The sequence below is a fragment of the Lutjanus erythropterus genome, chromosome 14, assembly GCF_056507025.1.
Source record: "Lutjanus erythropterus isolate fLutEry1 chromosome 14, fLutEry1.hap2, whole genome shotgun sequence".
Taxonomy (NCBI): domain Eukaryota; kingdom Metazoa; phylum Chordata; class Actinopteri; order Lutjaniformes; family Lutjanidae; genus Lutjanus; species Lutjanus erythropterus.
Genome location: NC_139330.1, coordinates 18,220,672 through 18,237,836, shown reverse-complemented (window position 1 = coordinate 18,237,836; position 17,165 = coordinate 18,220,672). Strand labels below are relative to the sequence as shown.

The 17,165-nt window shown below is 38.7% G+C and overlaps 1 protein-coding gene across 3 annotated transcripts; it reads right to left on the bottom strand.

The window, feature by feature from the left end:
- Positions 1-2,728: 2,728 nt before the first annotated feature.
- Positions 2,729-15,487, bottom strand: anxa11a (annexin A11a). Of its 3 annotated transcripts, none has more exons than XM_084735411.1 (15): positions 15,331-15,487; positions 12,312-12,560; positions 10,671-10,753; positions 9,312-9,722; positions 9,112-9,199; positions 8,608-8,702; positions 8,168-8,281; positions 7,852-7,942; positions 7,044-7,123; positions 6,892-6,948; positions 6,675-6,768; positions 6,417-6,512; positions 3,573-3,631; positions 3,346-3,468; positions 2,729-3,210 (listed from the first exon to the last, which is right to left on the bottom strand). In XM_084735411.1, exons 2-15 carry the CDS (start codon positions 12,556-12,558, stop codon positions 3,151-3,153), a joined length of 1,698 nt encoding a protein of 565 aa, XP_084591537.1. In that variant the 5' UTR covers positions 12,559-12,560; positions 15,331-15,487; the 3' UTR covers positions 2,729-3,150. The 3 variants fall into 3 exon arrangements, with proteins under 3 accessions (XP_084591537.1, XP_084591538.1, XP_084591536.1); XM_084735412.1 differs by having other exon boundaries at positions 9,312-9,575; positions 15,331-15,486; XM_084735410.1 differs by lacking the exon at positions 15,331-15,487 and having other exon boundaries at positions 12,312-12,570.
- Between the last annotated feature and the right edge of the window lie 1,678 nt (positions 15,488-17,165).

Sequence of the window (17,165 nt, the reverse complement as noted above, 5' to 3'; positions counted from 1 at the left end):
GTTGTGTCTGTACCCTACTTCTGAGGACACACATTTGAATAGAGAAGACAGCCCGATGCATTTTGGGGGTATGAACGAGTTTATTATTTAGACAACAGGGGTGGTGTTTTCAAGCCGTCTGATAATTTACTGAAATATTATTAAACAGATTTGTTTATCAGACAGCTCGGATCAGGGAAGATAATAGCTTTATCTTTTATTGAAGAGACTGTCAGCGAGCATATCCATCATTTATCCTGGCCAAATAGTCTTAAACAGAAAATGTTATGGATTTGTTTTTACTGCCAGCCTGCACAGCGCTGCCTGTGCTAAGGGTGGCAAAACAATTACTTATTATTGATACAAGTTTATTTACTGCATACATAATTCATTCTCAACAACGGTGCATCTATTTTATCTCCATCCCTGCGAGAATGTGCAAGAATGGTGGTGTTCTCAAGGTTTTGTATGAAGAGTTCAAAAAGGCGGCAGTGACAGGGGCGGAACTAGAAGGGTGGCATCAGGTGGAAGCTGCCATCCCAGTTTTGGATGCTCCGATTAAAATTAGATAGTAACATTAGTACAAACATTAGTCAGTAAAGCAGTGAGAGTTCGTTCAGAACTTAGCACCTTGCACTTTCACCACATTTTAAGATTGAAGCTCAGAGAAAAGGATTTTTGTGTTTTGTCAGCATTATTGGACAAACACTGGATATTGTGTCGATGGCAACACCATGTCTTTAAAGAGTATAAATAATAAAAATGATATGTAGGTCTCTATGTAGAATCCAATTCAAACTCTTAAAGAAAGAAAACATAATTGACCCTTTCTAAGTCCCGCCCCTTTTCACACAATGCTCCAATAACAGTTGAACAAGCCTTTTGTCTTGGTCAACCTTCTCCTTATTTCTTTCCTGTACTTAGATATGCAATGTGCTTAACTACTGTTAGCAAAACACTCACTAGCATTCAGATTCACAAATAAGACAATTTGGTTTCTAATGCCGCCTTTAAATATTTCTCTCAATGTTTTACTCATGTGAGAATGACGTGATGTCTTTGTGTAAAATATCTTAATCTGTAGGCTTTTCAAAGCAAATATTTATATATGTGATTGAATCAGCATATAGGCCTCTACATATATATACACCTATATGTATATATAGACACCTTAAAGAACTCCATGCCACTCTCTTGCTACCCCATTAATATTTCTTTAGATTTGCCCCTGATATGTTTGAGGAGACTAAGTTTGTTGCTGTCTTTCATCATCATAATGACTCTAAAAAAGATCTTTTAATGTAAAGCCATCATTTCTGCACAATACCTCAGTTTTTAAGGCACTGTGAGAAGATTCCCAAGTGATTGGAGTTATAATCGACATTAAATTAAGTAATCCCTGGTTTTTAATTAACAGTGAATTACACAGCCTTCAGCGGGAATGCCTACGTCAGATCTGAGGTTTTTGATCATAATGATATCACAACTCCAATGTTGGTGAAGCCATGCTGAAACACTTTGAAATTACCTTATAAAACTGCCACAATGATATCCAAATTATCTTCTCTAAATCAATCTAATCACATTTAATCTTCATTAAAATTCTAGTTACTGTAATCTAAACATCTAACTAAAGCCCTCAAGCCTTTACTGCCATTTCTAGTCAGTTTTAACATGATCAAAAATGATTCTTGCGGCATGGCTAGTACCCAAGGGTCCCCCCTCCTAACAGCACTGCAGACATGCTAGACTTGTTTAATGTGGCCGAGGCAGCTTTATGGAGGCCATCAAATTCCATGGGCTCCCCCCTCCTCACTTCGCAAGGTTATTGATCGTAGTGCAGTTAACTTACACATGCTACTGTAGCCAGCTGAGCGCAGAGCCACGGCTCTACAGTTAAGTGTGTTCAGCAACATTTTAAGCAAAGCCAACAGGAGGTAATAAGGCATGGAGAGCTCCACATGCAGCCAAACACACTGACCTTACACCCCCCAAGGGATGAGAAATAATGTATTTGTATTGATTGACTAATATGCTGTCTATCTACCAGTCAGGATGGACTGGGACTTTCAGTGTCTGAGAATTAAGATGCTTATTTATAATGTTTCCAGTTAAATTTAAAGTGAATTGTGACAATGAGTATTGATCTAATGGCATTATATAATGATTTAAATTCTTCACAGCTGAGCATTTGAAAGGGCTACTTGTGGAAATTCACACTTCTGGTGTAGCCATTAGGCTTGAATAAAGACTTCACTGCCCTCTTCTGGCAAGTTGAGTGTACTACCAAGTGCTAACAGTATCAGAGCAGCCATGAGAAAGTCATGATGATTTTAGAAGATTATAATGACCATTTGTAAACCATTTGTATCACACACACACACAGAGATTCATCTGTAACCAAGTGAAGGGATACTTTGCATTTTAGAGGAACATCTGTAACTAAATACAGGCTGTTCTTTTTTTTTTTTTTTTTTTTTTGATATTTTACACGTGAAGAACCTCAAATACTTCCAGTGTGAGTTCTCAATATTTATTTTCTGAGACTGATAAAATCACAAACCATTTATGAAGTGTGATGCTTGACTTTTACATGCTACAATGAGAGGTACAGGATACACAAATTAAAGCATCTGCTGCAGATACAGCACAAACTATTGGTATAATAAAGAAAAAGTAGTTACGTGTAGACAAAATAAAGTAGGGATGATACAATTGCAAACATTAACAGACAACTTTGGTACGTAGCTGCTATATTCTGTGTCATACTTTATTCAGCATTGCTGAACATTAGAAAATTAGTTGACAAACATGTCAGATATAATTAGATACCTGATCCTATTGGCACAATTGAAATAAAATATCTTAAAAATATATAGTTCTAAAAATTTATCATTAATCTCTTGCAGTTTGATTGTATGGCCATGTATATTCAACTCAAATATCCAGCAAAGATATTACAAGTGAAAAAATATAAAACATTTTGTGCACACTGTATATAGAAAAGGAACACTATATAGCAATATGGATGTTCCTAAAAATTGGTAAACATTGCATTGAAAGCATCGGCGTGGCATGCAGGGTGCAGTTTGTATATAGTGCATATATGTAAGGGAGAAAACTGATGTTTATAGAAAATATTTCTATAATGTAGCAGACACCGCTTCCTTTTCAGTCACTGCCTCCACAGAGCTTCAGTAGGAGTTTCTTGTAGTCTCCTGATGTGTCTCCCTGTCAATAAGACAAAGGTATCAACAAATTATTTGGACCTTTGTCTCACAAAATCATGAGTACTTTTTGCTTTGAAATCATCCATACAGCTGTAGGTTATTTGTTTTACATAAAATATACAACAAAAATACTTACAGAGATGTCTGTGTACAGTGACTTGTGGTAGTTTTTAACATACTCCTGGCGGATATCCAGCATGTCAACCTCAGAACGAGAGACCATGATCCGGATCAGAGTTCTGTCTTTGGTCCCAGCTCCCTGAACACATGCACACACAAGGTGACATACAAAATTAAAAATTATGCTACACTTAATTAGCAATGTATAGAAAATTACTATTCAAACAAGACAGGCTGTCTCACCTTCATGGCCTTGTAAAGTCTCTCCGCAAAATAGGCTGGTGTGTTCTTAATACACTTCACTGAAACAGAGAAAATTCTTACTTATTACCAACACAAGCATGATGTACTCATTAATTCTTCACACTTTGTCTCTTTCCTTTTTACACAAACAAGATGACTAAATTACTAATCAGTGCATTGTAAAGAACACATTCTAATATTTAATCATTGCAAGGTGAGGATGAAGACATCAATATTTTACTTATGCGCCATCTGAACAGTGAACTATGAAAAATCAAGTTATGCATACACCAAGAGGATACAACAGGGTGGGAACAAGCACAATTAAAGCTGCATTGATCAATATTTAATGAAATTACTATGTGGACTGTGAAGAGGGGTCATTCGTAATGACAGACCTATCTCCAGCTCTACTGAGCTTTTAAGCTTGTTTGACGTCGGCACATTCACCATCTGCGTTAGTCTACCCATCTTCACCAACAAAACAAACATTATCAGCAGCAGGCAGCAGCTGTTTTAGCAAACAAGCTCTGATAAGCCCACTGCAGGGTTTCCCCAGCAAAGTTGTTAGGCCTGGTGGCAAGTATGTTTTAACAGGGGCCAGCATCTTTTTTGATGAGGGTCCAGCATAGGCCAGTGACAGACTGACTGCAGTATCAAGTTGGGCCCTATAATTTCTGTGATAACATAATCACAGCTTTGAGACATAACATAATCACAAAACTGAGAAAAGCTGTATCACAGTTTTCATACAGTCCTACATTAAGTGCTAAAAGCTGACTGGAGGTTTGAAAATATTACTACGTAATGTGTTCTTATAAATGGGTCATTTATTCAACACACTTAAAAAAAAAAAATCAACAACTGTAGTTTTACAAATAATCTGACACTATATAGTCAACAGAAGAAATTTAATTGTTATTTTTGTTTTTGAGTTTTAAAATTATCCATTAAATTGACAAATATCATATGCATATGTGTGTTGGTGTTGAAAAAGCACAGGGCGTGTGTGATGTGAAGAGTGCAGTTGCCAGAATAGTAGCTTAACAGCAGCTTGCACTTCTGCTTCCAGTGACCTGCCTTGTGTACCTGCCACAGGCTAGGGACAACTTTGAGGAGTGAAGAGGGGAGCCGAGTGTGTCCCCCTGCCGGTACATAGGCTCTCCACCACCAAGACTCCTGCAGTGCCTCCCCGCGTCAACACATGGTACCTGGTTATCTTGCGATCCCAAGCTGAACTGCAGGGATCTTGGAGCAGCAGTGGGCCCCAGAGGCGCGTCATGTAATCTCACTGATGAGTGGATACGCCCTGGCCTCTGCCAACCACTGCCCCACCTATGGGTCAAATAGTGCCTACTGCCTTGCGGTTATCCTCTGGAATGGAAAAGGCTAAGGGAATAAACCGTGACAGAAAACATGGCTTGGACTCCATCAGGCAGATCAATGTTTCCAAAGCATTGTTCTGGCAACTCCTGCAGCTGAACTGAGGCCAAATGTACCGGTTCACCATTTCTTTGAATCAAAACAGGAAGGCCGAGAGGGGAGCCCTGTTGCTTGGGCAACACAGGGCTTCCATACATCTTGCCAGGCCTCTTGTGCCTTGGAGAGAAAAGTCCAGCTCAACTCTGCGGTGGAGACTCAACAGAGGAGAAGAGGACACCACCACACCAGCAACGTGATTGGGACCGGCCTATCGGGACTGGCCTGCATAATTCATGGTCCATTTCAATATAGATAAAAAAAATATTTGATTCTCACCATTGACGACCAGACATAATTTTCCAAAATAACGTCCCATGGGGGACACCAGAAGGACTTCATGTTCAATTTCATGTTTTAACAAACATATTGCAGGCGACCTTTCCAACCATTATATCCATGTTTCCAATCAAGCTACCCCACTGCAACTGTTAAAAAAAAAAAAAAAAAAAACAGCCCTCGAAAATAATATTCCTCGATTTTTAGGCCCGGTGGGCCGCTGAGCTTGCTGGAGGAAACCCTGCATTGTATGCAACCTGTCCAGTGCCAAATGGCAGACAGAAAAATGTTAGCAACAAGCTTATGGAGAATGTTTAACACCTAGCAACTACACAGCCATGTGTATTTCTCAGGCATTGGTGGAGACCAAAACAGAGTAAAATGAGAGTGAATATTAGATTTGCATTAATCAGGTGGCAGGAAATATGACAGCCATACAGCAATAATATTGGTCTGTGTCTGCTAGATGTGCAGGCAACTGTTTGGTAATGTTAGCCATAGAAACTTTATAAAGGTGATATTAGGTCAAGGCTGTGTTTGTCAGTTTGTTTCTACCTCATAGTAGCCAAATATTGATTAATGCCACTTTAAATCAAGTTATATTTTGGGGAGAAAAAAGTAAAGGTGAATTAAGAAAGAAAACCAAAAGAGTGAAATTAAACAGAGTAAAAAACAATGGCAAACATTCAACACTGCAATGCACACCACCACACAATGAAAATGTATACACTGGATGTGCAAACCAAATGGAAGGACTCAAATAAAACACATCCAAACAGGTTACTGTACCATAACCCTGAGAAATGATGGCAAAAAGGGGGAAAAAATAAAAAATTATGCATTTAACAGCACTCTTCTTCAGGTACTATGTTTACTTTCTAAAGTGTATTAGGATACCTATAATGCAACGCCCAACAATAATAAGCACGGCAAATGTTTTATGGTTAAATGTTACGTCAAACATGTACTGCAGACACACCTCCACACCTGTCATAAACTAATTATGTGAGGCAGATTCTGACTCACACAATACGCGGGTGTGGTCACTCTAAAAATAGACTTGAATAGGTGTGAATATGTTCTTACCCACTGCCACCATGCCACTCTCAAGGTCTCCGGACATCTCCCTGCAGATGCTCTTCTCGATGTCTCTGCCACACATCTGCTGGTACTCAAGAAACACTACACACACAGACACACACACAGACACACACAAACACCATCAGTAATATATATCTAGCAACAGCTAACTAAACTTTGTGGCCTGACTCTTGATTACCCTTTACTGTGTTTTAAATGTTGAACCTTATGTTATGCTTGTGAACAAGTCTTCATGAGGCATACCTGCTCTGAGATGAGGTTTGCTCCTGGCACACAAAATGGCATTAAACTTGGACTCATCTGTTCCAAGCTTGTTTTCTCCAGCAGCATACAGGGCCTGTAAGGACAAGTGCAATGTGTACTGATCAATATGTCTTTGCAATCAATAGGTCAAGTAATACTAAGTTGCAAATAAATCATCAAGGATTAATTATTAATTAATATAGGAATCAGATTTTACCTGAGCATCTTGCTTAGCCAGAGAGATGTCAACAGTTTCTCGTTCATCACGATTACCCTAAAAATGTAGGAAAGCATATTCCAAATAAATCTGAAAATAGTTGCTAAGGAATATCACGTGTACAGGTAATTAATTTGTAAACATCTCTCTACCTGGGCAAGAGAGATCAGGAGCCTGCGGAAGTGGCCTGAGGTATCCCCACTGATGGCATTCTCCAGTGTCTTCTTGTATTCTGAAATTCACGAAAAGTAATTAGAACAGAAAACAAAATACACGGGCACAAGCCACAGTTATGTTTGAAGACTGCTAATCAATATTTCTGGATTGAAGTTGGTAATAATTTAAATATTTGGTTATACAGTTGGCATCTTTAAAGATGTATGAAAAGTGTGCTGCTGCATGTAAATCACAAAGCACTGAAAGTCTCCACTGAAACCAAGACAGACATACTAGCAACTTTTCATGTATATACTACAGGCAGGGTGACCATAACACCACTTAAGCCCCTTTTACACTGGACAAAAAAACAAAACAAAACAAAAACACTATGTGCTAATCTTGGTGTAAATACGGTATTACTGGCGAGGTAAACTTACGATACTCTGGTAAACTTCATGAGCATTAAAAAGGAAATAGCAAACAACAATGAACAATTAAATAAATAAACAATAAAACTGATGTTTCATTCATTCACTCCATGCCCTTCTATAGTTGCTGCCTTGATATCAGTGTCCCATTATTGACTAAAAATACTAGTATTAAATGGCTTTATTTGCATCAGAGTCCTAGCCATAATGTCTGAATTCACAAATTTTATGGTGGCAGCCAAATCTAGATACACTGAGCTTATCCGCTAATATATTAAAGCTCTTTCCACACAGTGTTGTGATGCTGCTGTGTGATAAAGGACAAGAGAACAGTAAGTGAAAGCAGCGCATTAGCCACCCCGAGGCATCTTACCTTGTTTGTAAATTCGGTTTATCTCCTTGATTTCAGCATTGGAGCGGGAAGACAGGATCTCTATCAGACAGGCTTCATCAGTTCCAGCTCCCTGTTAGGAAGACAGAACAATGATATTCTAACAGCCAAAGTTCTTCCTGTTTATTTTGTTTAGTGAATCTTCATTCAAAGTTAAAACTAATGCAATTCTTATAATAATGTAAACATGCTCTGTTTACAGTGCAAAACCACGTAATTACCAGAATTAGAAATCATTCTATGTTGACAAAAAGATTAGAGATACAGAGAAAATTATAATTTGTCCCTGTGCGTTTACCTTGATGGCACTGTTGAGCTCATAGGCATCAAACTCAGCTGGGGTCTTCAAAGTGGCCATGACCAGCTTCCTGAAGTCTCCAGACAGTTCTGAATGCAGATCCTTAATCAGATCCTGAAAATGGAAACATGCTTGGAATAACTCAAAACCATCATTAGCTGCTGCTGTGAAAAACTTTCTGCAGGAAGCTGTGCAGCACAGCTATAATGAGCTCTGAGGACATCCAATCCCCTCTCCATTTTACTGGCAGCACAGGCACCTGTTGTCTGCTTGTCACCATTATGCACTGCTTGGCAATGCACACTGAACGATGTATGATTCTATATTGAGCGTTTGTTTAATATATTTTTTAAAAGTAAATACTCCCCAAATGGAAAATGGGATCAGGTATCACATGAACAACATATAAACTTAACAATAAGCATGAAAACGTCTGTTACCTTCCCATAGGACGTTTTGTAGGCTCGGAGCAGAGGCACGCGCTGCTTGTTGGAGCGACTCCCCAGTAACTCAATGATTGCTTGCTCATCAGTTCCTGCACAGACAAGCCCACAATGTCAAATCAGAACCAGATCATGGATAAAGAAACATGCCCCAAAGGCATAATGTTCAAATGCATAGACTCTCTGTATGTTTTTCTCATTATTTTGCTATGCTCTGGAAGCTTTACCAACCCAAAACACCTGGGAATGAGACACAACAAGAAACTCTTTCTGGTGCATTTACGAACACCTTGGACAAATCAAACTGATTTTAATTACACTTACAAATGGCATTTATACTGTATAATGTTTTTCTAAATACAAACGCAATAATATGAACTAAATTATAGAAATAGAATATAAAGTTAGAACACAAATTCCCAAATTAACAACACAATTTGCATGATTACAGATCAGAAATAGATAAAAAAGACAAAATAACTAAATAAAAATAACACTAACCAAAGCCCTTCATAGCTTTCCTCAGGACCTCCACATCTTTGAGTGGGTCAGCTCCTGGAAAGTCCCTGATTGATCCTCTGAATCCTCTCTGAAACAATATGATCATGCAATAAGTCTTACTGTAACAAAATGTTCATTCTGCTCCAGTATGGTCAAAAAGTAAAGTATTACAATATAGTTAGTAATATATTTAATATTACATTGACAGGTGGAGCTATGGGCATGGCTCCTCCTCCTCCGTAGGCTGGCATGGACGGATTTGGAGAGGGGACCTTTGGGTACCCTGGCATGGGTGCTGGTGCTCCACCATAACCTGGCATGGGTTGGTTGGGTGCAGGTGCTCCGCCATAACCAGGCATGGACGGGTTGGGTGACGGTGCACGGGGGTATCCGGGCATTGGCTGGCCAGGCTGACCAGGGTAACCCATCCCTGGGCCTTGGGGTGGGGGCATAGTCCCTCCTGGCTGTGGGTACAGGCCATATGACTGTTGGTTAGGGAGGGGGGCACCATACCCGCCAGGCTGAGGGGCAGGTGGGTACCCCCCGGGGGCTTGGGCGAACACGGATGGGTTTGGATACAAACCCCCCGTGCCTGCAGGGAACTGACTGGCCTGTGATTTGGAAAGATTGGCATCAGATAAGATGTGCACAGATCCTTGAAGAATATTTTATGTAAAATACAGGTAGTTGGCCACACCTTGTTTGGATTAGATTTACATATACTGAAGGAATTTAGGGCTGCAACTAACCATTACTTTTATTATCAATTAATCTTCTCACCATTTTCTCAAGTACTTGATATATTGTTTGGTCTATAAAATGTCAGAAAATGGTGAAATATGTTGACCACGGTTTCCCAAAGCCCAAGGTGACATCCTCAAATGCGTTGTTTTGTCCACAACCCAAAGAAACCAAGTTTACCGTCATAGAGGCCAAAAAATTAGAAAATATTCACATTTGAGAGGCTGAACTTAAGAAATGACTCAAACAATCGGTTATCAGATTAGTTGGTCAATCATTTAATTGTTGGAGCTCTAAAAGAATTAATCAGTTTAACAATTTACCAATTAATTAGGCCTTATCCTTGATCTAACTTCAGGAGAGAACCTGAAGGTAATTGTCGTGATATTTTGAACAATATACACATATCCAAACAAAGTGTGGCCATGCTTTATGATAAGATGGAAATATATATTTGAGAACACTAATAAGAATGCAATACAGAAATGACAATGACTAAGAAAAGTAAAAGGGTAAGAAAAATTGAAACAGAATGATAGATTTAAGAAGAATGGATAAGAATGAAGTACACAACTGTTTTACTCATGCAAGAGATATAGAAAGAGGTGATGACAAACAAAAAGCCGACGCTGAGGATTTTAAGGAGACTTTAGAAAAGTCTTACCGTAAAGTGAAACGATGTGATAGTCCACGAATGGCTGTATAATTACTGAAATTCTAACTGGAATATTCAACGCAATACTCTGTTGATTTTGCATTGCATGTGGCCTATATTAAGATTTTTCTGGGTGCAGGTGATATTTTTAGGCTAAACTTACCATGCCAGCGTTGTATCCAGGATTGGATAAGTTGTCGAGACCGATAGAGGGATATCCACCAGTCGGGCCACCTCCCCAGCTGCCTGCAGAAGGCAACAAACACAAAGCTGAGGACATATTGTGCTACTAAATGCCTGGAAGAATTGAGATTTGACTGAGACAGGAATGACCCCTCTTGCTGGAACTTCCTTTTTCCTCATTTTCCAACTAACTAACATGTAGGTGAAAGAGTGCTGGACAGAGAATGGGAGTACTATGTGAAAGAAGGTCTGTGTGACTTGCTTCTCTTAGCAACAGCAGAGGTTTGTTTATTTTTGGGAAAAAAATCCACTCTTGTATATTGAAGTCTCATGATCCCTGTTGTCTACAAACATGACATATCTGACTCACCCTATCTAAAGAGGATAGCAGAAAACCTTGGCCTTAACATTCAACAACTTTAATATAAAATTAAAACTAATAGCAGCAGTTTATTTCTCAGAATTTGTGTTCTTAGTGTTCTTGCCTCTCAGTGGTCATATAATACTTAGTGAAGCTTTACAGGAGTCCTTTGATTTTTGGAAATATACATCTCGCCGAGCGTTTGATGACAAGATTATTATCAAACAAAGCTTGACTTAGTATAAAGACTGGAAACAGGAAACAGCCACCCAGGCTGTAGGGCTGTCCCAGACTCGTCGTTCTGTTAGTCGAATTGGATTTGGCTGTTTAATACAAAGATTCAGCTATCTGTTCTTTTTTTCAGTTCAGTATGCCACACTAAACACCTATAGCAGCCAAAATGAGTATGTTTTACCAGCAAGACTCACATTTTAAGGTCTTTCTTCATCATTTCATTATCTGTGATGTGAGATTATTTCCAAACAGTCAGCTAAAGTAAAAGTGTCTGCGGTGTGCTGGGGTGAACAGTGCATCACCTACGCTTTGTTTCTATCACTCTTCACCACTTCCATCACAGTTAGTTTTGTGGTTATATTGAAACTCAGTTTGTAAAGTTTACAGCTTACCATGCCATTACATTGCTCTGTGTACACTGACACAGCTAAAAAGACCAGAGACATATTTGCCAAGCATTCCTTTCACCCTCTCTCATCAATTAACTACCAGCACATGTTGTCATATGTATTTTCTTAATAAGTGCGCTAGCTAATAAAAAATGTAATTCCACATTGAATATTGAGGGGTGACTGACTGACTAATCGAAATGCTATATCTTGTTTGTTTAATTAGCACAAAAAAACCCTCTGAAGTGTGACAGTGATGACAAGACTCCAGGAAGTTACTGTGCCTGGCCAAGAAATAGTTCAGCACATAACCTCTTATAAAAACACCGCTTGTCAGTTTTACACTTAATGTGTGTGGGTTAAACAAACAAGATGTCCCACATCCAACAGAGAGCTGCAGAGGTGGTGCTGGTAGGCTGATATTTTAATTTTTTTGACAGAGGCAGACAACTTGTTAACATCTGCTCCCAGTCTTTATGCTAAGCTAAGGTAATTAACTGCTCACAGTAGCTTCATATTTACCTTAAAGACACGAGGGCGCTTTCAATCTTCTCATCTAACTCTAGGCAAGTGAGCAAATGAGTACATTTCCTAAAATTTGAAATTATTCCTTTAACAGTGTGGTTCAATAGTTTACCTGTTGGTGGTGCCTGTGGGTAGCCTCCAGGCTGAGATGGATAGCCTCCAGCCTGTGGAGGATAGCCACCTGGCTGTGGTGGGTAGCCTCCTGCTTGTGGAGGATAGCCGCCTGGCTGCGGTGGGTAGCCTCCAGCCTGAGGAGGGTATGCTCCAGGCTGAGGTGGGTAAGCACCAGGTTGAGGAGGATAAGCACCAGCCTGTGGAGGGTATCCGCCTCCCTGAGGGGGGTATCCAGGGTAGCTCATGGCTGTAAACATAAAACAGAAATGTCATTCAAATGCTGCCAAATATGACCTATTACTCAAAAATGTGATCATCTTTTGCAGCCTCCTAGACAATGCACTTTATCTGTTGGTATAGTACAACTAAATGTAAGAAGACTACACTGGTAATGACACCCTTAAGACATACTGCACATGTTGACATAGCAACAAGACAGCTGAAAACACATCGAGTACAACTTGCCCCTCCTTGTCTTTCCCACTGGACAAAATTCCTCACTGACAAAGACTTGAGCAAATTGATCTTTTCCAGATTTGGTGCGGTTATACGTTTGCATTGAAACAGGTAGATCTCATTTAGGATAATTATAGTTATTTATTATACTGGATGCAATGCTAGTCTGCTTTTAGGGTCAAGTTCCTTGACTTAGTGAAGTGCTTTTAAATGCACCATCTATTGACCAAGGTCTTTGCATTAAGCAATGTGTATGCTACTATCACTGCAGTCTAATGAAGGGCAAACTGTTCATTCCAGTACTGTTGAGTCACAGACATTTTCAGCTGAGTGGTGGAGTGGTGAGGAAACTTTAATTACAAGTAGTATGAAAAGCCTGTGTTCCAATAGGCCTCCTTGTTCCATGGTGAAACTGACTTCAGTGGACTTGAATGGAACAGTCTTCTCTGCTTTGCATTTTATGGACGTTGCTAAGTTTGAATAAGCACACAGGACAGGAGAGCTACCCTGTGAAGCAATTACTTTCTAGCCTACTTTTAGACTTTTGCAAGAAAACACTCTCCAATTGCAATGACTCAGGAGCTCACTGTTATACACATACTTTTCCCTTCTCCTCCACTTCCTCATCATGGCTTACTGCTGATGTCCAACACAGTAGCACTAGATTCTTGCTAGGGCTGAACAATTAGTTGAAATTTTTTCAAATGTGCAATATTTCTCATGCAATTCTTAAAATAGGAAGTGGCAGACTAGTTGTTAAAGGCAAAATGTGTGCCAAAATGTCATTTTAAATTAAATATTAACACTGAAGCCTCTGTATCTCCTACATAAAGAAACAAAAAAATCCCATCCACACAAGAAATTTGGCTAATGCTATATAGCCATTCTTGATGCCTGCAACCGGGTCAGATTCTCTGTGAAATCAGATAAACCAGTCTGTGTTTACATTATCCCAGGGAAAGCTACAGGAAGACTAGGGATGCACCGATATCACTTTTTTCAGATCAAGTACAAGCACAAGTACTTACATTTGGGTACTTGATGATACTGAGCACTATGAGTACTTAATAATGCTATTACAGTTCTTACAATGACTTTAAAAACTTATTTTATTTTCATCAGATGTTCCCCCATTTCTAAATGTGTGTCATGTTCTTGCCATTTCCCACTGCTAGCATTAGCAAACTCCTTGAACTCTGTGACATGAAGGTTCTTTAGAGGTTTTATCAAATTGCTTGTGTTGAAGGAGCTACTTTTTGTAAAGCGGCATCAGGTGTGGTGGTATTGGAGTAGTTTTATGTGAGTGTGAGTACAAGTAAAAGAGCACAGTATCAGACAGATACCTGATATGGGTGCATCCCTAAAGAAAACATCTTTGCAAAACATCCTGCAAAAATATATGAAATAATAAAATAGGAATAATGATGTAAAAGTTGTCATTCCCTCTTGCAAATCATATTGCAATCATAATAATCATAATTTGGTACTGTTTCAAATGAATTTAAATGAAATGAGGTGAAAATAGTTCTCAAAGTGACCCAGTAAAATACCTCATCAAAAATTAAAACCCACTTGGCCAGAATAAATGTGGTTTGTCAGCTTTGGAACGGAATGATTCAGGTTCAAACGCATCACATTTAATTGCTGTTCAGGTACAAACATATCACACGTAACTGCTTTCGCACTTTGAAGTGTGAGAAAACTGTAACCTGAAAAACAATGCACAGCACAGCTGCAAAAAAACCTCTGCACGTCCATATTTCCTTATGCAGTTGGGAAGCTAATAAAGGTAATTAGCAATCATCAATAATCTTTTACAAGTGACCAACACTAAGTATTTACAATCTCCCAAGATATTGCAGGACAGTGACAGTTAATATTAGCTAATCTTAACATCCGGTGAACATCCTGGCTACATTTTGTTCCAATTTGTTGTGAAGTTAGCTAGGTGTGTTCACTTCGCTGCTTTAAGAGGATTGCTACTTCTGCCAAAGACAAGACGTTGCTAATAAGCCTAATCTAAACTAGTAAATGCACTGCATAAATCGTTTAATACTATGCTAAACAGACTTCATTAGTCAATGAATAGACAACTGATATTAACTTTATAACAAGAACAAAAGTTTCGTTTTGAACAGTGGGCCAGTACAACAACGCTGCTTCAGGCCTAAACAAGTTTCTGTTGAAAACTAGCTAGGTTGCCTCCCAACACAATTTAACTGCTACATGCTGTGGCTCTAACAGCGGTATCAACTGAGCCCAGCTCTCTGCCGAAACTTAGTTAGCTCAACATAAAGAAACGAATAAAACTCCAGCAGAAAAAAAATGAAGCTAGGACAGCAAACGAGCGTTTTGTAGCCTTAAAACTGTTAAGCTAAAAGCAATGGTAAATCTGCTTACCGCTGACAGGCTAACGACAGCGTCGAGAACAGCCTTAAGACCAAGATACTCCCAAGAAAATTGACCAATTATCCAAACGTAGCTTATACCATGTTAGCTTACATATCACTCGTTATTCTAGCTCGGCATTTTTGAGTAGCAATTTGATTTTTAGTACTTACTTTAGTCTGCTTGTAGTCTCTTCCTGGAGCACGTATTTTCTTTGACCAGTCGCAGTATTGACTGTATTTATGTGGTGTGGGTGGGACTCATACTTTCCATTTGAGGAACCCACCCATCTAGAGCTACTACCGTCTGAGGGCAGTGACACACCGCCGTCCTTCATCATGTGACAACAGCCATAGACTGCTCCCTATAGACATACATGTCCATCAATGACATGCTGGAAAGTTTGACAGACAGACGTCACAGAATATTTCACAATAGGTCCATTATTTTTCAGGTGTGCTGACTAAAACAAACGGTACCCTGCCCAGGTGAGCTTATCTATATCAAAAACAACGTTAGACCACCCATTAATGCTCTGTTTACTTACTCAAAGACACATATTTACAAATTCTAAACAATCTGACCACATTATATACATTTTATTGTATATTATGTAATATAATTTTACAGGAACAATCAGTTAAATAGGTAGAGGTTGTATTATATTATGGTACTAGAATAAAGCTGTGTGTGTTTTTCTATTTGTTTCAATATGGGATATAAACTTAATGAGTTTAAGATTATAATTTAAATGAAGGAAATAAAAAAAAGATGTTATTTTTCATTAAAAAGTCCACAGTAGCAGTTGGATTGTTTTATTTCTCTTTTTGTGTCTATAAGTGTAAGAGTCTTGATATATTATTTAAATTCACATAAAAATCTGGTGAAGTTGGGGGTAATATTGGTCATCTTGTATTTATTTATGACATTTCTTCCACTCAAAGTTAACATTATGATTAGTTTTTCACTCAGCAGCCTATATAACACTTCATTCAAGTTCAGTAAGTGACTGACCATATATGTTGTATGACTGGTTATTGTTTGAATTGGGTGGTGGTGATGTGACGTGGGTCACCAACAAAGAAGAGGTATTTTCACCTACCTCCAAGTCACTGATTATGATCATATTGATTATGTTAGGAATTACGCAACTGTACTCTGTGTATGTGTGACAAGGACTTTTGTCACAAGAGGGAGCCATTTTTAAAGCTTTCTCTATATCATACCATGGCCTGCAGTGCCTGACACTTTCAGCTTGGCTTGGAGGCTGGGATTCCTGAGAGAGGCCTGGGGCTGGTGATGATTTTATTGATTAAATAACTGATTTGATTGGTCAGTTTTTTTCACATGGTGCTTATTCAACAGTGATCCAGCTTTTTTCTTGTTGTACACATGAAGGAATATTTTTGCAGATGTCTGACTCGCATTAGTGACAGAAATTGAAATTGGATTGTAATAGTTGTATGTGGATCACTGTTTGCTCAATGACCAGATAGGCCTTTACTACATAAACATAAGTCAGCAGGACACTAAGTTAACAATTAGGTGTGACAACTCACCTCTGTCCCTGAATAAACAAAACACCTATCAACACACACAAATTACTTTTCAACAACTATAGACAAAACAAATGTTATTCATGAAAGATGTTACACATAAGCAAGGGTGGAAATAACTAATTACATGTAATTAAGCCATTTTTGGGTACATTTTTGGGTTGCTGCTGCTATTGTTGCAACATGCAGCATGCATGGCATACTGCAAAACTTCAAGCTTTAGAAAGAGGTGTTGTTGTTTAGCCTAATACTGTGTTTTTAGGGCTGCAACTAAGAATTATTTTCATCACTGATGAATTGGTCCATTATTTTCTCAGTCAATAAATTACTTGTTTTTTTGTGCCATGAAATGATAGAAAATTGTGAACAATGTTGATCAAAGCTCAAGATGATGTCTTGTTTTGTCTGCAACTCAAAAATATTTCTTTACTGTCAGCAAACATTTACATTTA

Excerpts from the sequence above, each read along its gene's own strand:
- anxa11a (XM_084735410.1), bottom strand. The coding sequence starts at position 12,570 with ATGTTTACAGCCATGAGCTACCCTGGATACCCCCCTCAGGGAGGCGGA. Across the intron at positions 9,200-9,311 it reads CCATAGCTCCACCTGTCAAT|AGAGGATTCAGAGGATCAAT; the intron begins GTAATATTAAAT and ends ATATTGTTTCAG. Across the intron at positions 3,632-6,416 it reads GAGTGGCATGGTGGCAGTGG|TGAAGTGTATTAAGAACACA; the intron begins GTAAGAACATAT and ends TCTCTGTTTCAG.